This window comes from Juglans regia, chromosome 4 (genome assembly GCF_001411555.2).
Source record: "Juglans regia cultivar Chandler chromosome 4, Walnut 2.0, whole genome shotgun sequence".
NCBI classification, from domain to species: domain Eukaryota; kingdom Viridiplantae; phylum Streptophyta; class Magnoliopsida; order Fagales; family Juglandaceae; genus Juglans; species Juglans regia.
Window position 1 is genome coordinate 27601901 of NC_049904.1, and position 17549 is coordinate 27619449.

At 33.5% G+C, this 17549-nt stretch overlaps 2 protein-coding genes across 2 annotated transcripts; one reads left to right on the plus strand and one right to left on the minus strand.

Moving 5' to 3' along the window:
* Window positions 1–4383: 4383 nt before the first annotated feature.
* On the minus strand, window positions 4384–6205 carry LOC108982100 (ATP synthase gamma chain, chloroplastic). The gene is made up of 2 exons (XM_018953384.2): window positions 4872–6205; window positions 4384–4599 (listed from the first exon to the last, which is right to left on the minus strand). The coding sequence occupies exon 1, from the start codon at window positions 6003–6005 to the stop codon at window positions 4881–4883; it is 1125 nt and encodes a 374-aa protein (XP_018808929.1). The 5' UTR covers window positions 6006–6205; the 3' UTR covers window positions 4384–4599; window positions 4872–4880.
* A 5466-nt stretch (window positions 6206–11671) lies between these two features.
* LOC108982102 (glutathione S-transferase zeta class-like) lies at window positions 11672–17340 on the plus strand. Its single transcript, XM_018953387.2, has 10 exons — window positions 11672–11804; window positions 12007–12106; window positions 12329–12385; window positions 12594–12679; window positions 12811–12882; window positions 14987–15055; window positions 15167–15239; window positions 15939–16000; window positions 16769–16828; window positions 17053–17340. The coding sequence occupies exons 1-10, from the start codon at window positions 11802–11804 to the stop codon at window positions 17158–17160; spliced, it is 690 nt and encodes a 229-aa protein (XP_018808932.1). The 5' UTR covers window positions 11672–11801; the 3' UTR covers window positions 17161–17340.
* Window positions 17341–17549: the final 209 nt, after the last annotated feature.

A 17549-nucleotide genomic window follows, 5' to 3' on the forward strand; every position in this document is an offset into this window, starting at 1 on the left:
CCAGCCTTGTGTATTCACTGTATAGTATTTTGTTTTCTTGTAATTATGCACATTTATCAACCATTCTTCATTACGAACCGTCGATCTGTGTTCATGAGATATCTGACGGTCAATATAAATTTGTCCCGGCATTTATCTTGGGATTTGAGATAATATCGAAAGGTTAATGTCTCAAGTAGTGCATTGATAGTCCGTGATAGCGTATCCCAGCGGTGATTGGAGGCCTCAAATACAAATTGACGCATCGAATGGGGACACGCCACGTAATGAAAAACTTTAATCTTGAAGGGTAAGGTTTAAAAGATTTTCATCCGTCCGTCCCCTCCCTCTCCGTGTATAATTTAAGATCGTCATCTGATTAGCGTAGCAAGTGCTTTGGTGACTAATAAAGTTAAATATTTTAATAATTATATTTTTTTATAATAAAAAAATGATTAAATTTGTGATTTTCGATTATCCAACATATGAATTATCCATCCATAAAGGGATGTATGATTTTTTTATAATTACGGATTTATTATGATAAATTTCTGTATAATTCATGCCGATTCAGCCCTGATTTGCATGTTTTTATAATTCTTCTTAACTCATTTTATATAATTTAATCATTATAATTTTTTTAAATTTTTATACAAAATAAAATAAATAATTTAACTTTTACAAATCTCAAAATAAAAATAATATTAAAAATATATATTCTAATAATATTATATTCAACTTTTAACTTTAATCTCAACTTATCTCATTTCATCTATAAAATCAAACGAGACAGATAAATAGACAGATAAGTAAACAGATAAGTAATGTGTTGAATTATCTATCGTCCCATATATTTTTATAGGAATAATTATAAAATTATCTATGTTTTTTATTTAAATTTGTATCCCATGTTGTTTTAATAACATTCAAATTAGTTCAAAAGTAGTGTGATGTATCATATGCTACAAAATTGTTAAGTTTTTATGTATTTGAGTTTTTTTTTTTATGATTTTTTAAGTGAATCGTGTTTAACGATAATTGATATTAATGTGGCGCTAATTCTAACAATTTATTAATTAATCTAGCTTTGATAAATGGATCAATCTTCTGTTATTAAAATCATATGGAGTAATTTGGCTTTGAGACAAATCACAAGGACTAATATTCTATTATTATATCATTTGTTGTCAATATTTTATTTAGCCAACAAAACAAATTATTTTTTCTAATAATCTACACTTTCTCTCATCTCTATATTTGTTATAGTTGAAATTTGATAAAAATGTCCATTGAGATGATCTAGTTTTCTTTTAAAAAAATTGACCATTTGTGAAAATATGATTATTTTATAAATATTATTGTTACAAAGCATTAATTTTGAAAACATTACCAAATAGTTTTTAAAAAAGTCTATAGATGAAAAGTAAGTTACAAAATTTTCTTCCACTCTTTCCCAAAAAAACAACAATAACAATAACTTAATCAAAGATGTACAAAAAAAAAAAAAGAATGAAAAAAATTAAAAAAAAATAAAGAAAAAATATTTTAATATAATAGAAAAAAGAATTCTACTTATCATTCTTTATAGGGCCTACACTACATATCAATATGTGATTTATCATTCTATTTAAACACACACATATTGATAAGACTATAAGCCGATCGGTCTGAACTGGAGAAACAGATCGGGCCGACCATTTCGGTTAGGACCGAACTGGCCCCAAGTTGAGACCGATCGATCTCGGTTCAAGAAATTTCATTTTTTCGATTTTCGGTCCAAGTCCCGAGGTGGGGATTTCCCAAACCGGACTAACCGAATAAGAAAATATATATTTTTAATTTTTAAATATATTATATATATTATTTTATATAATAATTATACAATTAATTGTGTAATTTTCATCTAACCTATCACCATTAACAATAAAATTTTAAATATGTAATTATAAATTAATATTCTATTGATTAACTAATGTATATTATTAATTAACCTATCATCAATTCACCATTACCTAATTACTAACTTCTACATCTATGATCTAATTAAAGTTATTAGATAATTTTTTAGTAAAATACTTAAATTGTAAGTAAATATAAAGTAATTACAAATATTATTGTAAATTGTAATAAACTAATGTATGATATCAATTAACTATCTTATCACCAATTCACCATTAACTAATTACTAACATCTATAGCTATGATCTAATTAAAGTTATTAGATAAGTTTTTTGGTAAAATATCTAAGTTGCAAGTAAATATAAAGCATGTATGAATGGGAAACTACGAATAATTCAATTATTTATAGTTCATATACAAATATAAAAAGTTTAATATAGCTCATTATGTATTAATTATCGTAATACATTGACATAATCTAAATTAGTAACAAATTAACAATTAATATCATCAAGTAAATTAATCGTTTAGTTCTTAAACTTATCTTAACTCATCATTACAGTTTGGGATATATAATATTTGGTTAGCTGATCTCTCTCCAATAATAAGAAAAAAAAAAATGTTGATCGCAAGTTTACATTGAGTTTCATGATGATCCTGGCGCTGTTAGACATAAATATCTGTATTCTTACTGGGAGACACCTTTATCAGTGTGTTCACCATGCATGCTTGCTTTAGGGCGCAGTAAGATTTCTTCAGTAGCTTGCAAAAACATCATTCAATGATTGGTTTTCGTTTTGGAAAATACTATTCTCACATAAATGTTTTACCGAAAACTTTTACCGAAATTGTATTTTATTTTATTTTTATTTTTATTTTTACTTGGTGATTAAGGAATGTTTTTAAATGAATTTATGAATTTTTTATATTTTTTAAAAATATTTAAAGTGTTTAAAAAAATGATTGAAAAAAAAGTAAAAAAAAAAAAAACATTTGCCTTTCTGTAGAAATGTGGGTGTAGCAGTTTCCTTTGGTTTTTTGCTCATCTGAACAAGTTCTTCCCCGGAACAGGTTACTTTTTGTACAGAATCATTGTTTTTACTGTTTACAGTGGATTATTATCTATCAATAGCGCAACCATGCACCAAGATCTTGTTGTTTCTCCCTAATTAACCAGTGTTCTTGAACAATCTTGTCTTTCCATCTGGATAGTCATTGGTTTTTTTTTTTTTCCTTTTGGCATATGAATCGTTAAACGATTTAGAAATGAGTTGAAATAATTTTAAATAAGTTGAATAAAATATTATTTTTTAATATTATTATTATTTTAAAATTTTAAAAAATCAAATTGTTTATTATATTTTGTGTCAAAATTTAAAAAAATTATAATAATGAGATGAGATAAATTTTTAATCCAAACCTGGAGTAAATTATCTCCTTGCAAAAATAGATGTGCAACTCAACATTTTTTGAGGATTTAGGCAGTACGGATCAGATAGAAGATTGCCTAGACAATTGGATCTATATTACTTTACTTCTTTTGGTGATATGTTCTTTAGTTTATATTCAAGAACAAAGAGAACAAACCTAATTATTTATTTTCTGTAGTCATATGGAAAGTATTGCATATAAAGCCAGATCTTAGAGAGCCACACATGTGAAGGACTCATGTATGGTGACTTTCTAAATTTTTCCGTAGGTGGACAATCAAAAGGTTTTGAGGCTAATCAAATTGGGATACAAACAGTCGTGAGAGTTTTGCTTTTATGTTCACCGCGAGAGGAACCGGTTGAACACTAGGATCATTTTTAGGTTGTGTTTGGATGTTGAATTGAGTTCAATTTTTTATGAATAATAGTGAGTTGAATAATAGAGGGTATTATGTATAATCCATCTAAATTGAGTTTAAAATGTATTTAGATATTAAAATAAGTTTAATACTTTTTATAAAAATTTGAAAAAGATTGTGAGTCTTACGTATAAAGATGTTTTAAATTAAAAAAGGTTATGGGTCCCACGTGTAAGAAGGTTTTGAGTTGAGATAAGTTTAATAATTTGAGAGTTGGATGTTTGGATGTTAGACTAGTTTAAAATTAAACTGAACTCAGCTGAGTTTGAGAACCAAACGCTCAAAGCAATTTCAGTAGAAACTTACATTAAACTCTTCACAGGTTATGGAGTTTAAAGAAACACAGTAAATTGGTTATTTCCCATCTTCAAATTCAAGATTGGACAGAATTGTGGTCTGAAATAGTATAGCGTTATAAGAGTTATTTCCCTGATTGCTAACCTCATGGGGGTATATTTGAAAAGATTAATCCGAGTTAGGTACAAAAGTAAAACGAATCAAGTTGAAGGTATTGTAAAATCAAATTTCAGAATGAAAAAATACTTTAACCACAAAGAGATTTTATAAAAGAAAATGAACAAATTAATGTGACTTGATGTGTTCCGTCAGATTTTAAAGTATACGTTGTTAGAAAGTCCCTTTGGAGTCATCCAATATGTATCAAGAAATGCTCAAAACATCTATTATTGGATATATCAGTTCATTGAAACTCGGTCTGCAAGATACAACCTGTTTGGGCATTACTTATCACAGCAGCCATTTCAGATTTTGAAAGCCATAGACCGGTGAATTATACAAAGAAGAACAAGTATGTACTTTACTGCCAAGTGACCATGGAAAGTAAAAGAGCTCCTCAGTAACAAAGCTGTATACTGTCAAAGCATAGATCAGGAAAGATACCATCCGGTGAGATTTTCAAATAGTACATGTTTATAAGGGAGAAAAAATGACATAAAAATAAGTAGAATGCTCCTCTGTTTCAAAATACATTGCAGTTCTCACTGTGCACAAAGTTTATACGCATGAGAATTACAATGAAAAGGTGTAAATTCTGCAGAACTGCTCTTAAACAAGCATATTTGAAAGAATTAGGAAACACTCATAAGATAGCCTATAAAGAAGCATAACTGTGGGGAATCCGAACCTTGATTCACTAAGTCAAAGCATTGGCACCGGCAACAATCTCCAATATCTCACCCGTGATTTTAGCCTGGCGTTCCCTATTGTAGAGCATAGACAAATTCTTCTTCAACTCCATTGCATTATCAGTTGCACTGCTCATGGCACTCATCCTAGCAGCAAGCTCACTAGCCAGTGATTCCTGCAATGCCCTCAAAATCTGGCTGTTCAAATAGAGAGGCAGCAAAGCATCGAGAATCTGAACTGGGTCCTGCTCAAACTGCAATATGGGCGAGAAGTCCGCTGTCTGAGTCCTTACAGCATCTCTCTCCACCGTCAGTTTCCCTTCCTTGGTTGTAAGCCTGAAGAACTCGTCCTCAGCAGCATCCACACACGTTCCATTAACATCACAAATCTCTCCCTTTGGCGAGAGAGGAAGCAAGGTATGAATAACTGGATCGGACTTGACCAACGACACGAATTTGGTGTACAAAAGTTCCACCTTATCCACCTCTTCACTAACGAAGAGTGAGAAAACATCATCAGCAATAGCCTGCGCTTCTTTAGCAGTAGGGAGTGTGTTACCTTCAATAAACTTATCAACCGGAATATAAGGCCTCCGAAGGAAGTATGTGTTGCCCTTTTTACCGACACTAATAACAGTATAATCAAGACCAAGACCCTTCAGTTCAGCAATCCTGGCTTCGGCTTTCTTAATAATTGAATTGTTGAAACTGCCACAAAGACCCCTATCACCGGTGACAACAACCAAGGCAACCTTTTTGACGGGCCTAACGTTGGTGAGAGGGGCATCAATGTCTTCAGTTTGTAGCTGCTCATTGATGTTGTATAGAACTTCTACCAGAGTTTCTGAGAAGGGTCTGCCATTAACCACGGCTTCTTGGGCTCTTCTGACTTTAGCAGCAGCAACAAGCTTCATAGCCTCAGTGATCTTCTGGGTGTTTTTTACAGAATCAATACGGCCTCGCAGCTCACGAAGACCACAGTGGATCGGGGTCCCCGATCGAGAGGGGCTGCAAGAGGGCGAATTATGGGAAGGAAGCTGAAAAGGGTTGAGAAAGGAGCGGAAAGAGAGTGAAGAAGCATCAGAAAGAGAAGGTTTTGAAGGCACCCACATTGTCAAATTTGAGCAGGACATGGTTTTTACTGGGTTTTTGGGCTCTGGGAAGGACAAACAATGGTAGAGAAGAGAAGGTGAAGAGCAGAAAAGAGAGTCTGCTATGTGGTTTTGGTTTTTCTTTTGTTTGAGTCTTATCTACATGCCTCTGAGATGTTCTTCTGGTACCTAAGAAAGAGTGGAATGAGTGGAGGGAGAGAGAGAGAGCGTGGATGAGGTTTGGGATAAGGATTTTGACCGTTGGAGATTGCTTGGGGCAGGACTTTACTTCTCATTTTTATCATCGGTTCACGGTGGGGTCCTCTCTCACGTGGCATAAACTGAGAGGGATACTGTCTCTGTTACATTTAAGAGTCTCCCCATCCCGAAAGGCATATACAACGATGCGACTGGGATCCTTTCTGAGCCAAAATGAGTTCAGTAAATCCTGGAACTTACACTTTTCATAGACATCATTCTCACGTGTTTTTACTCAACGGATAACTGGATTCTAATAATTTTCACTCCGTATTTTAGTGAATTTTAACTCAATAATTATTTTAATTAATTTAAATATTATTTTTTTTATTTTAAATTTATTAAATTTTTTTTTGGTTTATTTTATAATTTTTTTAAATTGTAAAAATTATTTTATTATATTTTATTAATATTAATTATTGTTTTACATTTAAATTTCTCTTAATTTAAATTAGTTGTTTGAGGGTTTTAAAATTTTTGTGTTGTTGGATTTAATTATTTTTATTTTACTTAGTCACTGTGTTTAAATTAATTTTATTTAAACTGTTATTTTGAAATAATTTTCATTAGATTAATTTTGTGACCCAAGTTGTGAGGATTGGATCTCATTTATTTTCCTCTATTTTTCTTTTTCCTCTTTTTCTTCTTTCTTTTTCTTCTAGAACCCCTTCCTCCCGCACACACGAGCCTCTCTCTCCCTCACCTCGTGCATTTTTCTTCTCCTCCCCAGCCCGCCGCCTTGCGCCTCCGTCTGGTGACACCGCCCTGCACTCGACCTTCCCCACCCTCCGGCTACCTCTCCCTCCGGTTTTTAGCTCCTCACTCGCCGGCATTCTCCTCCATGCACGGCATGAAGCAACGGCATTCTCTTCACTCCAGCGCCGCCGTCGCGCCACCTCTGGCCACAATTTCTTCACCACTTCATCCTCGACCTCCTAGCAATCTAATGCACCCATCCTCAGCCCTGATCTGCCACTGGTGAAGCTCATTCATCAACATTTCATTTTGGACATTTTAGTCTTCAACCACCCTCTACGCCGCCACCCACGGCCAGCCACCACCAACATTGGCTTCACTGACATCCCTAAGCCCTTCCTTATCAATCTCGGGTCTTGGTTTGTCGCTGTTCAAAAGTGAGATTTTGAGACCTACGGCCACAATGTATTTTGCACTATTCCGTTACTGTGTCGCCACTTCTAGCACCTCCGTGATCTTTCAAAAATTTTATTAGAGCATTGTAAGTATTTTTCTAAAGAACTTTTGAGATTTAAATGTATTTTCGCACTAACTCAAATTTACTATGAATTGGTTGGTTGTGTCGGACTGAGTTCGAGTAGTAAGGGTGGTTGGTTGGATTGAATGATGGAATTGTTTGTGTGATTGGTTTATGTTATGAGATTTGTTGGTTGTTTCGGGTTTAAATATTGGTGTTTTGAGTTTGACGTGGGTTATGGTGGATATTGGTGATTTTAGGAAGTGATGATATATTTTGAGATTATGAAAGTTTTAAGTTTTGAGGAATTAAAATAGGTTATTTAATAAGCTTATGCTTAAATATCGAAATCCGTAATTAATTGAAAACTTACGAAAATTACGTGATTATTTTTATAGGTGACGATTTATAGTCGATTCGACATTTTTTAGGAAAATTCTGAAAAGCTAAGTCGTCCAGGTAAGCGGGATTTCTATGCTAGATTTGCATAAAAATAAAATGGGTTGGGGTTGATTTTTGTAAATATGCATGTTTTATTATGAAAAGATATTTGAACTACCTCAGTTATTTGTTCTGCATTACTCATGAAATTCTGTTTAAGAATAAAGTATTTTCTAGCATGACTGGTGTAGACATGAGCTATTTTGCATTTTGCTTCTGAACTGTGCAAAAGAGAGCGAATATGAAAGTTTGTGCATAAAATTATGTTTTGTGATTTCTGAAAACTTTGTTCTGCTCTGAAGATGTTCTGTACTCTGATATGATGTGATTTTTGAAAATTATGTTCTGTTATGAAGATGTTCTTTATTCTAATATGATGTAATTTGTGAAAACTTTTGGCATGACATTCTGAGTCGGGATGTGGTTTGTGGATGTGACCTATTTGACCTACCACGAGTGCTAATAGTGGCTTCTGTTTGGGATGGTACCAAATGTTCTGTTTCTGGTGCACCCATTTTGGAAAGAAAGTTGTTTTTCTAGTGGTCTTTCATGTGTGCACACTCGGGGCTTCGAGAATAAATAAGGAAAGATTCACATTCTGTTTCTGCTCGGTTAGCTACCGAGGGTTGCACAACCCTACCACGGGGGTTAAACATGGCATCTGATGTGATATGATGTTCTGGTATGATGGTGGTCAGTTATGCTATGCCAAAAGACTTTGAATAAGAATATTTTTTGAAACTTTCGCTCTGATATTTTTGATAACATGTTCTGACTCTTCATTCTGAAAATAAAAAATGTTTTGTTCTGCATTCTGAAATCTGTAAATGCTCATGTTTGCATAGTAATATATGTTCTCTACTTACTGAGTAGTTGATAACTCACCCTCATCTTATCTCCAATATTTTCAGATGATTTTTTGGATATTTCAGCTGATGATCAAAACTATGAAGAATTGAGTGAGATGACTTAAGAATAGAAAGTTTTCGATGAATATTGGTGATTTTTGATAATTATATTGTTGAAATGTGAGTTTAAGTGACATGTAGAAAAGTTGGTAATTTTTGGGGTTACTATATTGAGGATTTTATATACGAATATGTGTGATTAATTAAATTTAAAGTCTTTACGTTTGATTTGAAGTTTTTGGAAGAGTATTAGTAATGTTGGAGTTGATTATCAGATAATATGAGTTAACTCTCCGGACCCTCGAGGACAGGGCGTTACACTTTATCTTGTTTGTTGATACATTTTTCCCATCAATTGAGCTATCAACAGTACGATTGAATGGCCCACGATGATGGCTTTAGCGTTGATACAATGTTCGGATATTCATCTATGAAATAAATAGTAATTAAAGCATATAAAATGCAAGTAAAGATAGAGATACAGAGATTTACGTAGTTCGGTATAAAAGTCTATGTCAACAGACCATTTGAGGGCAAAATCTACTATGTTAGGTGATTTTACTATCTTTCATAACCCCTCATATCTCTCAATGCCATGCAGGAAAATAGAATTTCTAAAAAGCTGAAGAGATGCCTCCCTTCTAGAGAGAGTCCCCCAAGATAGTAGAAGTTTTTTCTTGTAGAGTTATCGGAAACTAGTGCTAAGTGCTACTTGCCTTATATCACTTCCGTGAATCAACTTTCCTTTTAATCCTCAGTTGTCAATAGGCTAAACCCTAGTTCATCTCATATCCAACATAGTTTACTTGATTCAACCTACTAAGATGCATGGTATTGCTAGTCTAACCAGTATTTGAAGAGAAGCTAATGCAATATAAGTTTTTTTTTTAGTAATGCTAGAGAGAAGCCATTATAGCAGTGCACACTTTGCACTCACTGCGTGGCTACTTCTAGTTGATTGTTCCCAACACTCACTTGGAAAGATGTGTGGTCTAGATAATATCACATCATGTGTACAAATGGATGCTCCCAATAATAGCTTCTATCTATATTTATTCTTTTTTTTTTCCTTCTTTCTTACGAAAAATTGAAAAATAAACAAAACAAAAGGTAATGGTCCATCTTATTTTGCTGGTTATGAAACAGGTGTCACTCTTGTAGTTGGGACACCTTAAGATTGAATTTTGACAATTACACATTGAAATTAAAAACACAAGGAAAAGACAGACAATAATCACATCACCACACAATCATATCAGTCTCAATAATTGTAGACATATTCATTGTCTACTATATATCATATTGAACTTAGTGATGCAGACTCTTTCAGCCCTGAGTAGTACTGGAAGTCTGGAACCTTGGGCCATCAACAAGGTTTTTGGTTTGTTTTCCCTTATTCTAAACACTGCATTGCTATATCTGATTTTTCTGAATAGAAATAAATCTGAGGGAGGGCAGCTGTCAATCTGTGAAGCAATCAGTTGAGTTGCCTACATGTAAAAGAGGATCATATATAGAAGATTACACAATCCCTATAATGTATTTTACCATTCATCCACTTGTTGCATTGGTAGATCAGCAAGTACATACTGTCTGAGAGTCCTAAAGTTGGCCTTTTTGGGAACGATTCTGATCTAGTTCATGGCTTATTAGAAGTAGAAAACACCCTTGTGGGATCCTCGCGGACATAAAAAGTTCGGAGTCAGTTTGGTAATGATCGAGTGACATTGCTTCTTCATCATTAAACTTGGTGTTTTTGAAGCTTAATTACTTTGCCATGCTAAACTCAATTCTCTGCAATGGATCTCATGAATAAGTTGGGTAACAGTGGCCTTTAATGTAGATCTGTCCATCAGGGATTACTCCCTTTAAGCACCATCTGATCATCCAATTCAATCACCTCCCCTGAACTACACAGTTTTCTTACTGAAATGGGTAACGAGAGTTATGTATAATGTAATGAAATGAGGTTAAGAGCCATCATCTTCATAAGATCTCTGGCTTGGTGAAAACGTTACACCAATACTTGCAGGACTGAAATCACATCCTTCCTAACTATCAACCAGCCCTTTCAAAAGCCTTCTATCTAAAAAATGAATTTCTTGTATTCAAAATTATCACTGAGGTCCTTAACCTTGCTAATAGATTTCCAAAGATAGATTTTAATGAATTCAGCTGTTAATTATGTTAGGTGTCTCTCTTTTACACGTATTTTATGTATATAGGCTACAAAGTCTATACATATTGCTTTTACCATTTTATAAAATACTTTAATTAAAAAAATATTACATAAAAATAAATTTATAAAATAACGTGACTTGATGTAATACGTTAGATTGTAAAATTATTTTTATCGCAAAATAAATTTAACGGATCATATGAAAACGTTTACTTCGATATAATCAATTTTTACTTCTCATAATAAAATCAATCATGCACCCGTGTGATACACGAAGAAATTATAAATTTTCTGTACTTTTTATTATCAAATTAGGAAGCATTTTAAACTCGATTATTAATTAAAATAAATAAGATAGAGAAAGAATACTTAAATGAAAAAATATAAAGTGATATAAACTATTAAAATTTTAAATTATCTTATATTTATTTGCATGACTTTTAAATTATTTTAATTTAAGCAACTAAAGTACTCGTGGTTTTTAATGCAAAAGTGGATGCTCCTACTTCAAAAATTATGTGTTATAGATTTGTATTAAAAAAAAAAAAAGTCATTGAAAGCGTACAGTATTTCTTTTGATAGCCATTAAAAAAAAGTAATTAGTCATTAAGAAGAGTAATTAATCTTTAAAAAAATTGAAAGATTTTAATATTATTCAATAATTAATTGATTTAATTATAAAAAAACACTGCTGATAAGATTTCTTGTTAAAAGTCAAAGCTGGCTGTGCAGACTGCAGAGTTCTTTAAGCAAAGCTGCAAAACCAAATCAGAGCTGCAAGAAGCAATTGCTGATTGTTCGAATTATCCTTCTTTGTTTCTTGGAAGTTGGAATGCGTGATGGTAAGCGTTATTACGGCCGTCTTTTTTTACCGTTTAGCTTTTCTGTATATTCACATCTCTATCTATACATTTACATATATATATACACACAAAAACTCTATAATGTGTGTGTGTGTGTATTTCTGAGTGAAATCCGTATGAGAAGAGAGCGAGAAATTGAGATTTTTAGTTTGGATGATGATTTGGTTTGGATTATGATTAGGCGACTGGAAGTAGAAGTGGCGATAAGAATCAGCTGAAGCTGTATTCGTACTGGATCAGCTCTTGCTCCCACCGTGTTCGTATTGCTCTCAACTTGAAAGGTAGCGGACCATTCTTTCCAATTTTCTATCTGTTCAATTTGGTTTCCGTTTCAAATTGTTCGGATCATTTTCATTTTTTTTAAAAAATTTATTAATGGATATTCGACTATTAATGCAAACTTCATCTAATATTTTATGTTTATCATTCACGGGATCGTAGTTATTCTCTCATTGATCTTTTTTTTTTTTTTTTTTTTTTTTTCAATTCCATTTAATACATAGGATTAAATTATGAGTATAGAGCAGTTGACTTGCGGAAGGACGAGCAATTCAGTCCAGGTGAGTTTTGCTTCTCATTTTTATTCATCTTAATATCCAAAATTACTCTCTGCATGTATTCTTTTTGTCAAACGCTTGAATGTAGGATATTGCTATGCATGCATTTCACAATTGCACCTTGTACAAATTCAACCTTACTATTACAATACAAAAATAAGAGGAAAACAACGTCCCACCTGAAACCATTCTGATCTCTTTTGCTTTGTAGAGTTTTCAAAGCTCAATCCTGTTGGTACCGTGCCAGTGCTCGTGGATGGGGACTTCGTAGTTGCCGACTCTCTTGCCATCATAATGGTATATCTTTTTTAAGATTTTTAGTCATAATGGTATATCATTACCATGTTTTCACTATCTCTTGACCTTCTATCCTTAAATTCTCAAATCTTTCCTACCACGGTTCTTGTTCTACTTTGGAATGTGCACAGTATTTAGAAGAGAAATATCCTCAGTATCCATTGTTGCCTCAAGATCTTCAAAAACGAGGCATCAATTACCAGGTGATCTTGCATTTGGTTTGTCGATATTGATAATTATTAGCATATTTTGTGCTATAACGTAGTTTCTTAATCAGCTTCCCTTCTGCTCAAACTAATTATTTCAATACAGTGAAGTACAATTATTCATTAGTTGGTAAATTTAAGAACCCGTGTTCACTGATTTCTACATCTTACACTAAATGCTCTAGTTGAAAAATATAACATATGCTTGGCTGCTGGAGTTTTTATCTGAAATAAATATATGAGATTGTTACTTAGCATATATAGACACACACACAGATGCATAAACATACGAGATCATTCCATCTATCCATGGTAGCATTCTGGCTAAAACTTCATGCAAATTGTCTGGAAGTAACTCCATTGCACACATTTCCGAGTGATTCACAAATAGTTATGATCATACCATGAATAAACAAGGTGGTAGAAGTGGCTTTTCTTTTCTAGCACCGCTGATAATTTTCAAAGACATTTGGAAGTCATGTTAACACATGGACGATGAGAAGCTTGAATAACAATGAATTGGGCATATTGGAGATCACTACACACCTTCATGGCCCATTGCGTTCTCTGGAATAAAAGGAACAGATAAGGGGCAAATGAAACCAATGGTTAGGATTTAAATTCTCTCTTCTAGAGAAGCGGTTGAGTTTGAATTTCCTTGGAATAGGTTCTCTTTGGAGTCATTTCAGAAACACAAAACCAAAAAATATTCTCTCTTTGTATTTCTCTTTCAAAAATAAGAAATGCTTTCTCTGTCATCCCCCTTTTTGTATCCATGCTCCTTGAGCTTAAGGCTATACACGTGCTCTGTATGATAAAATGACTGCCCATGAGAAATTTTGAATTGAAGCTGGATCTTCAAATAGGAAATGCATTTTGGGTGGTTCTGGAATTTAGCATTGCTTGAAGTTTTAACATATTTATGGAAAAAGAATAGGTGCACAATTAAGATTAACAATCATATGCTCTGTTGAGTCCTATTCGATAAATCATCTGTTTCAGCCATTTTCAAGACCTTAGTTACAGAAAAAACAAAAGCCTTCTAACTGGAGCTTCAATGTATAAACTCGCTAGGTTTTTGCACGGTGAACTAACAGGTGATACTAGTACCAAAGAGGCATCTAAGAGATTAGCATTGGTCTATACATATGCATATGCAAAGTTATATTTGGATAATATGGTCCTAAAATCCTCCACATTGGCTCATGCATATCCAAATATTTAGCTACTTATGAATAGTGCTTATCCAAATTTGGATAACCACTATTCACCCTACAAATCATATTTTAATAATTATTTCTCTCTCCTCCCACTCTCTCTCACACAATCCTTTCATTTTCTCCCTCCTTCAACAACAAAACAAACATTCACTTGCACATTTATTTTATTATTATAATATATTATATATTTTTTTTCATTTTATTATATTTTTAATATATTATTATTAAAAAATTATATTTTTTATTATTACATTTATATCATTAATGTCAAATGTATGTAGTGGATATTAATTGTAAAATATATAAAAAAAAATTGATTTTAGCAAAAAAGTAATAATAATAAAATTTATTATTTTGTTTCAAATATGCATAAGCTAATATGGAAATTTTGCTTGAATGACAAAATGGATATGCAAAAGAGGTAATTTTGCATATGCATATGCATAAACCAATGCTAATGCTCTAAGAAGGTTGGGCAGTTATTGACGATTCTACCCATGTTATTGTATTGTTATCTCTTCTCTGTCTCCTCCCACCGGCGTCATGATTTTCTTCAACTCCTTTAGCAAGTTAGGCTGGAACAATTCAAGGATTGACTACATATTTTTTGTGGAAACACCTTGTGTCTCACATGATGAATAACGGGATTTCTTTTTTACATGGTAGATAATATGTCACTACAATCCTTCTTTAGATTCATTTTCTCATCCAGACTTGAGGGGATAGATGCAGGAAGTAGTAATAATGGTTTGAGTTTACTGATGTAATCAGGCACAACTGTTTGTTCTGACGTATTTATTTTTCTTAATATTCACACATGTTTTGCAAGTATGTTTCAGATTCAGACACTGATGGGGTATCTTTTATTGCTGGATATTTAGGTGGCCAATATTGTTTCCTCAAGCATACAGCCTAATCAAATACCTCTATATCTGCGAGTGAGACTTCCGGTATATATCTGAGCAAGACTTTTGTGGTTATGTATCTATTTGTTAAAAATTTGATATGTTTGTTGGAGCATATATTATATTTTTTGGTGTTGCTGATTTCCCCTTTTTCAGAAATACACCGAGAAAGTTGGTCCCTACGAGAGCCTTGCTTGGGCTAAATGCAGTATTGAAAAAGGCTTTACTGGTAAGCTTTCACAAGGCTGCCTCTGAAATTTAGACGTCACAACTGGAATTTAAATTGTGAAGTTACTGTCGCCCATGAACATGTACGTAGCAGACAATTTAAAAAAATATTTCTGTTATGTCAATCTTGCTTTTCTGGGGGCTTGTAAATTTATAATTAGAAATATGGGACTAGAGTTGTTGAATATGTTTTGGGTAATGGTTTCAGGCATGGATGATAGTCCAAGCATTATCTACACTATAAACTGATGACAAGACAAATTCTGTCACACTGACTGTAAATTGATAAATCAAATACAGAGAGTTTGAGCAAGATAAAGTTGCAGATATCTCATAATAGTCTTAACTCTCTATGTTCTGTGACTAGTTTTTCGCTGCACCTAAAAGTTCAAGGGAGTTTGATGATCTACTAGAGTGGGGGATCCTACAAACCATCCAAAATTGATTAGAGAGCATTTCTATTTGTTTCTTCTGACAGTCAGCTCAGGGTTCATATATCCATAGAGCAGTCATGATGGTACTTGGGGAGAAATAAGTGCTGAATGTATGATTTTATTTTCTAGGATCGTCTTGATCTTTCTAAACCTGCTGGTTTTCTCACATTGGCAATGCCCATCATACGGGACATTTTTGTGTGCACAGTATCTGCTACTAAATAGCATTTTGGCCTTAATTTGATTATTATTTGTGTTTTTTTCAGCAATCGAAAAGTTGTTAAAAGACCATTCTGGAAGATATGCAACTGGAGATGAAGTTTTCCTGGTTTGGTTTCCTAATCCATCTGTCTATACCTATAGAGTGGCATGGATTATTCGCTATACACCGTGCAGACATTGTATAGAGTCGGTTTTTGGAAGTTTCTACCAATATTATACTATTAAGTTGTTAAGAATCTTTTTTTTTTATCCCACTAGGGATTGGGAATAGAAGTGGGGCATGGGTTGACTAGGGTACTAATTTACTTTGAATATGCTGGTCCCTTGCCTTGAGCACACAATCATAAACCCTAAATCTGATTAACTAAATTTCAAATTGGCTATCACCCGGAAAAGAAGGTGAAAAACGTGGATCTCTTTGAAAATTTCACTTTAGTACCAAAAATTCCAATTTCCTTGGGGTTCTTTGCGAATGAACAACAATCCTAAGTTGCTCAATCTTCTACAACCAAAGAAAGATTTTCTTTTACTGCTTGTAATGTTAATACAACCTTGTTATTGAGACCAAACTGCTACCTTTCTGGCAGTAGAACAAAATATCTCTGAACCCACTCAATCCTTAGGGTAGCAATCTGAAAATCGTTCTTCTCCAAAAGCATGCATTCCAACTCAACTCTAAGTACTATGTTTTTGGCACAAGTATATGAAATTGTGTCGATGCCAGTCTCATAGCCTACATGTCATAGATGCAGGTTGCACAGTAGGGTAGAACTTCACCTCCTAAGACATCACAGAACAGGAGCATGCATGGATTAGTTCATGAATTAAGGTATTTCTCAAAACATAATATAATGCAGTCACTATTGCATTGCAGGCAGATTTGTTTCTCGCGCCTCAGATTCATGCAGCAACTAATCGATTCCATGTCGACATGGTAGTGCTTGGCCTGTAAACTAGTGTGCTAGTTACATTAGGAAGCCAATACTCTTTCTGATTTATACCAATGGCTACAAAGTTTTTACTGTTTCTCCCTCATTCTTTTATGGTAACAACTATATCAGGTGGTCTTGAAATATAGGGCCTGCATGAGTCCATTTCTCTCCGTATCTGCTGATTGGTTATTTCTTTTTCCTTCCTTTTTTAAATTTTATTCTGCAGACTCAGTTCCCTCTTTTATCCCGGTTGGATGAGGCATACAATGAAACCCCAGCTTTCCGAGATACTACTCCAGAAAAGCAGCCGGATGCTCCTGCAAAAGCTAGTTAATCAATGGGCTGAGTTCTGTTGAAACATTTCAGAATGTCATGCCTTCTGAGTAGGAGGAAGTTCCCTCTACCAAGCCTAGATTGTCATGCATTCTTTAAACATCTGACAATGTATTCTCGAATATGCTCTAGGTATACATGGGAATTTAAAATCTATCAATCATCCGCCAGTTGGATTCGACGATTCGTAGCTCAGCATTTTCTTTGATTAAAATTGTCTGGGAGTTCCAAAGCAAAAACTAAAGTTGGATGAAAACAGGATGATCGATACAATGAAGTAAGTTGTCACATTGGCTAAGAATGGCCACACAAAACGCGTTTTTTAAGCTCACTTTTTCATGCTAAACTCAAGGCTCTGCATTGCCTTTTTGAAAATGTGGGTGGGTAACA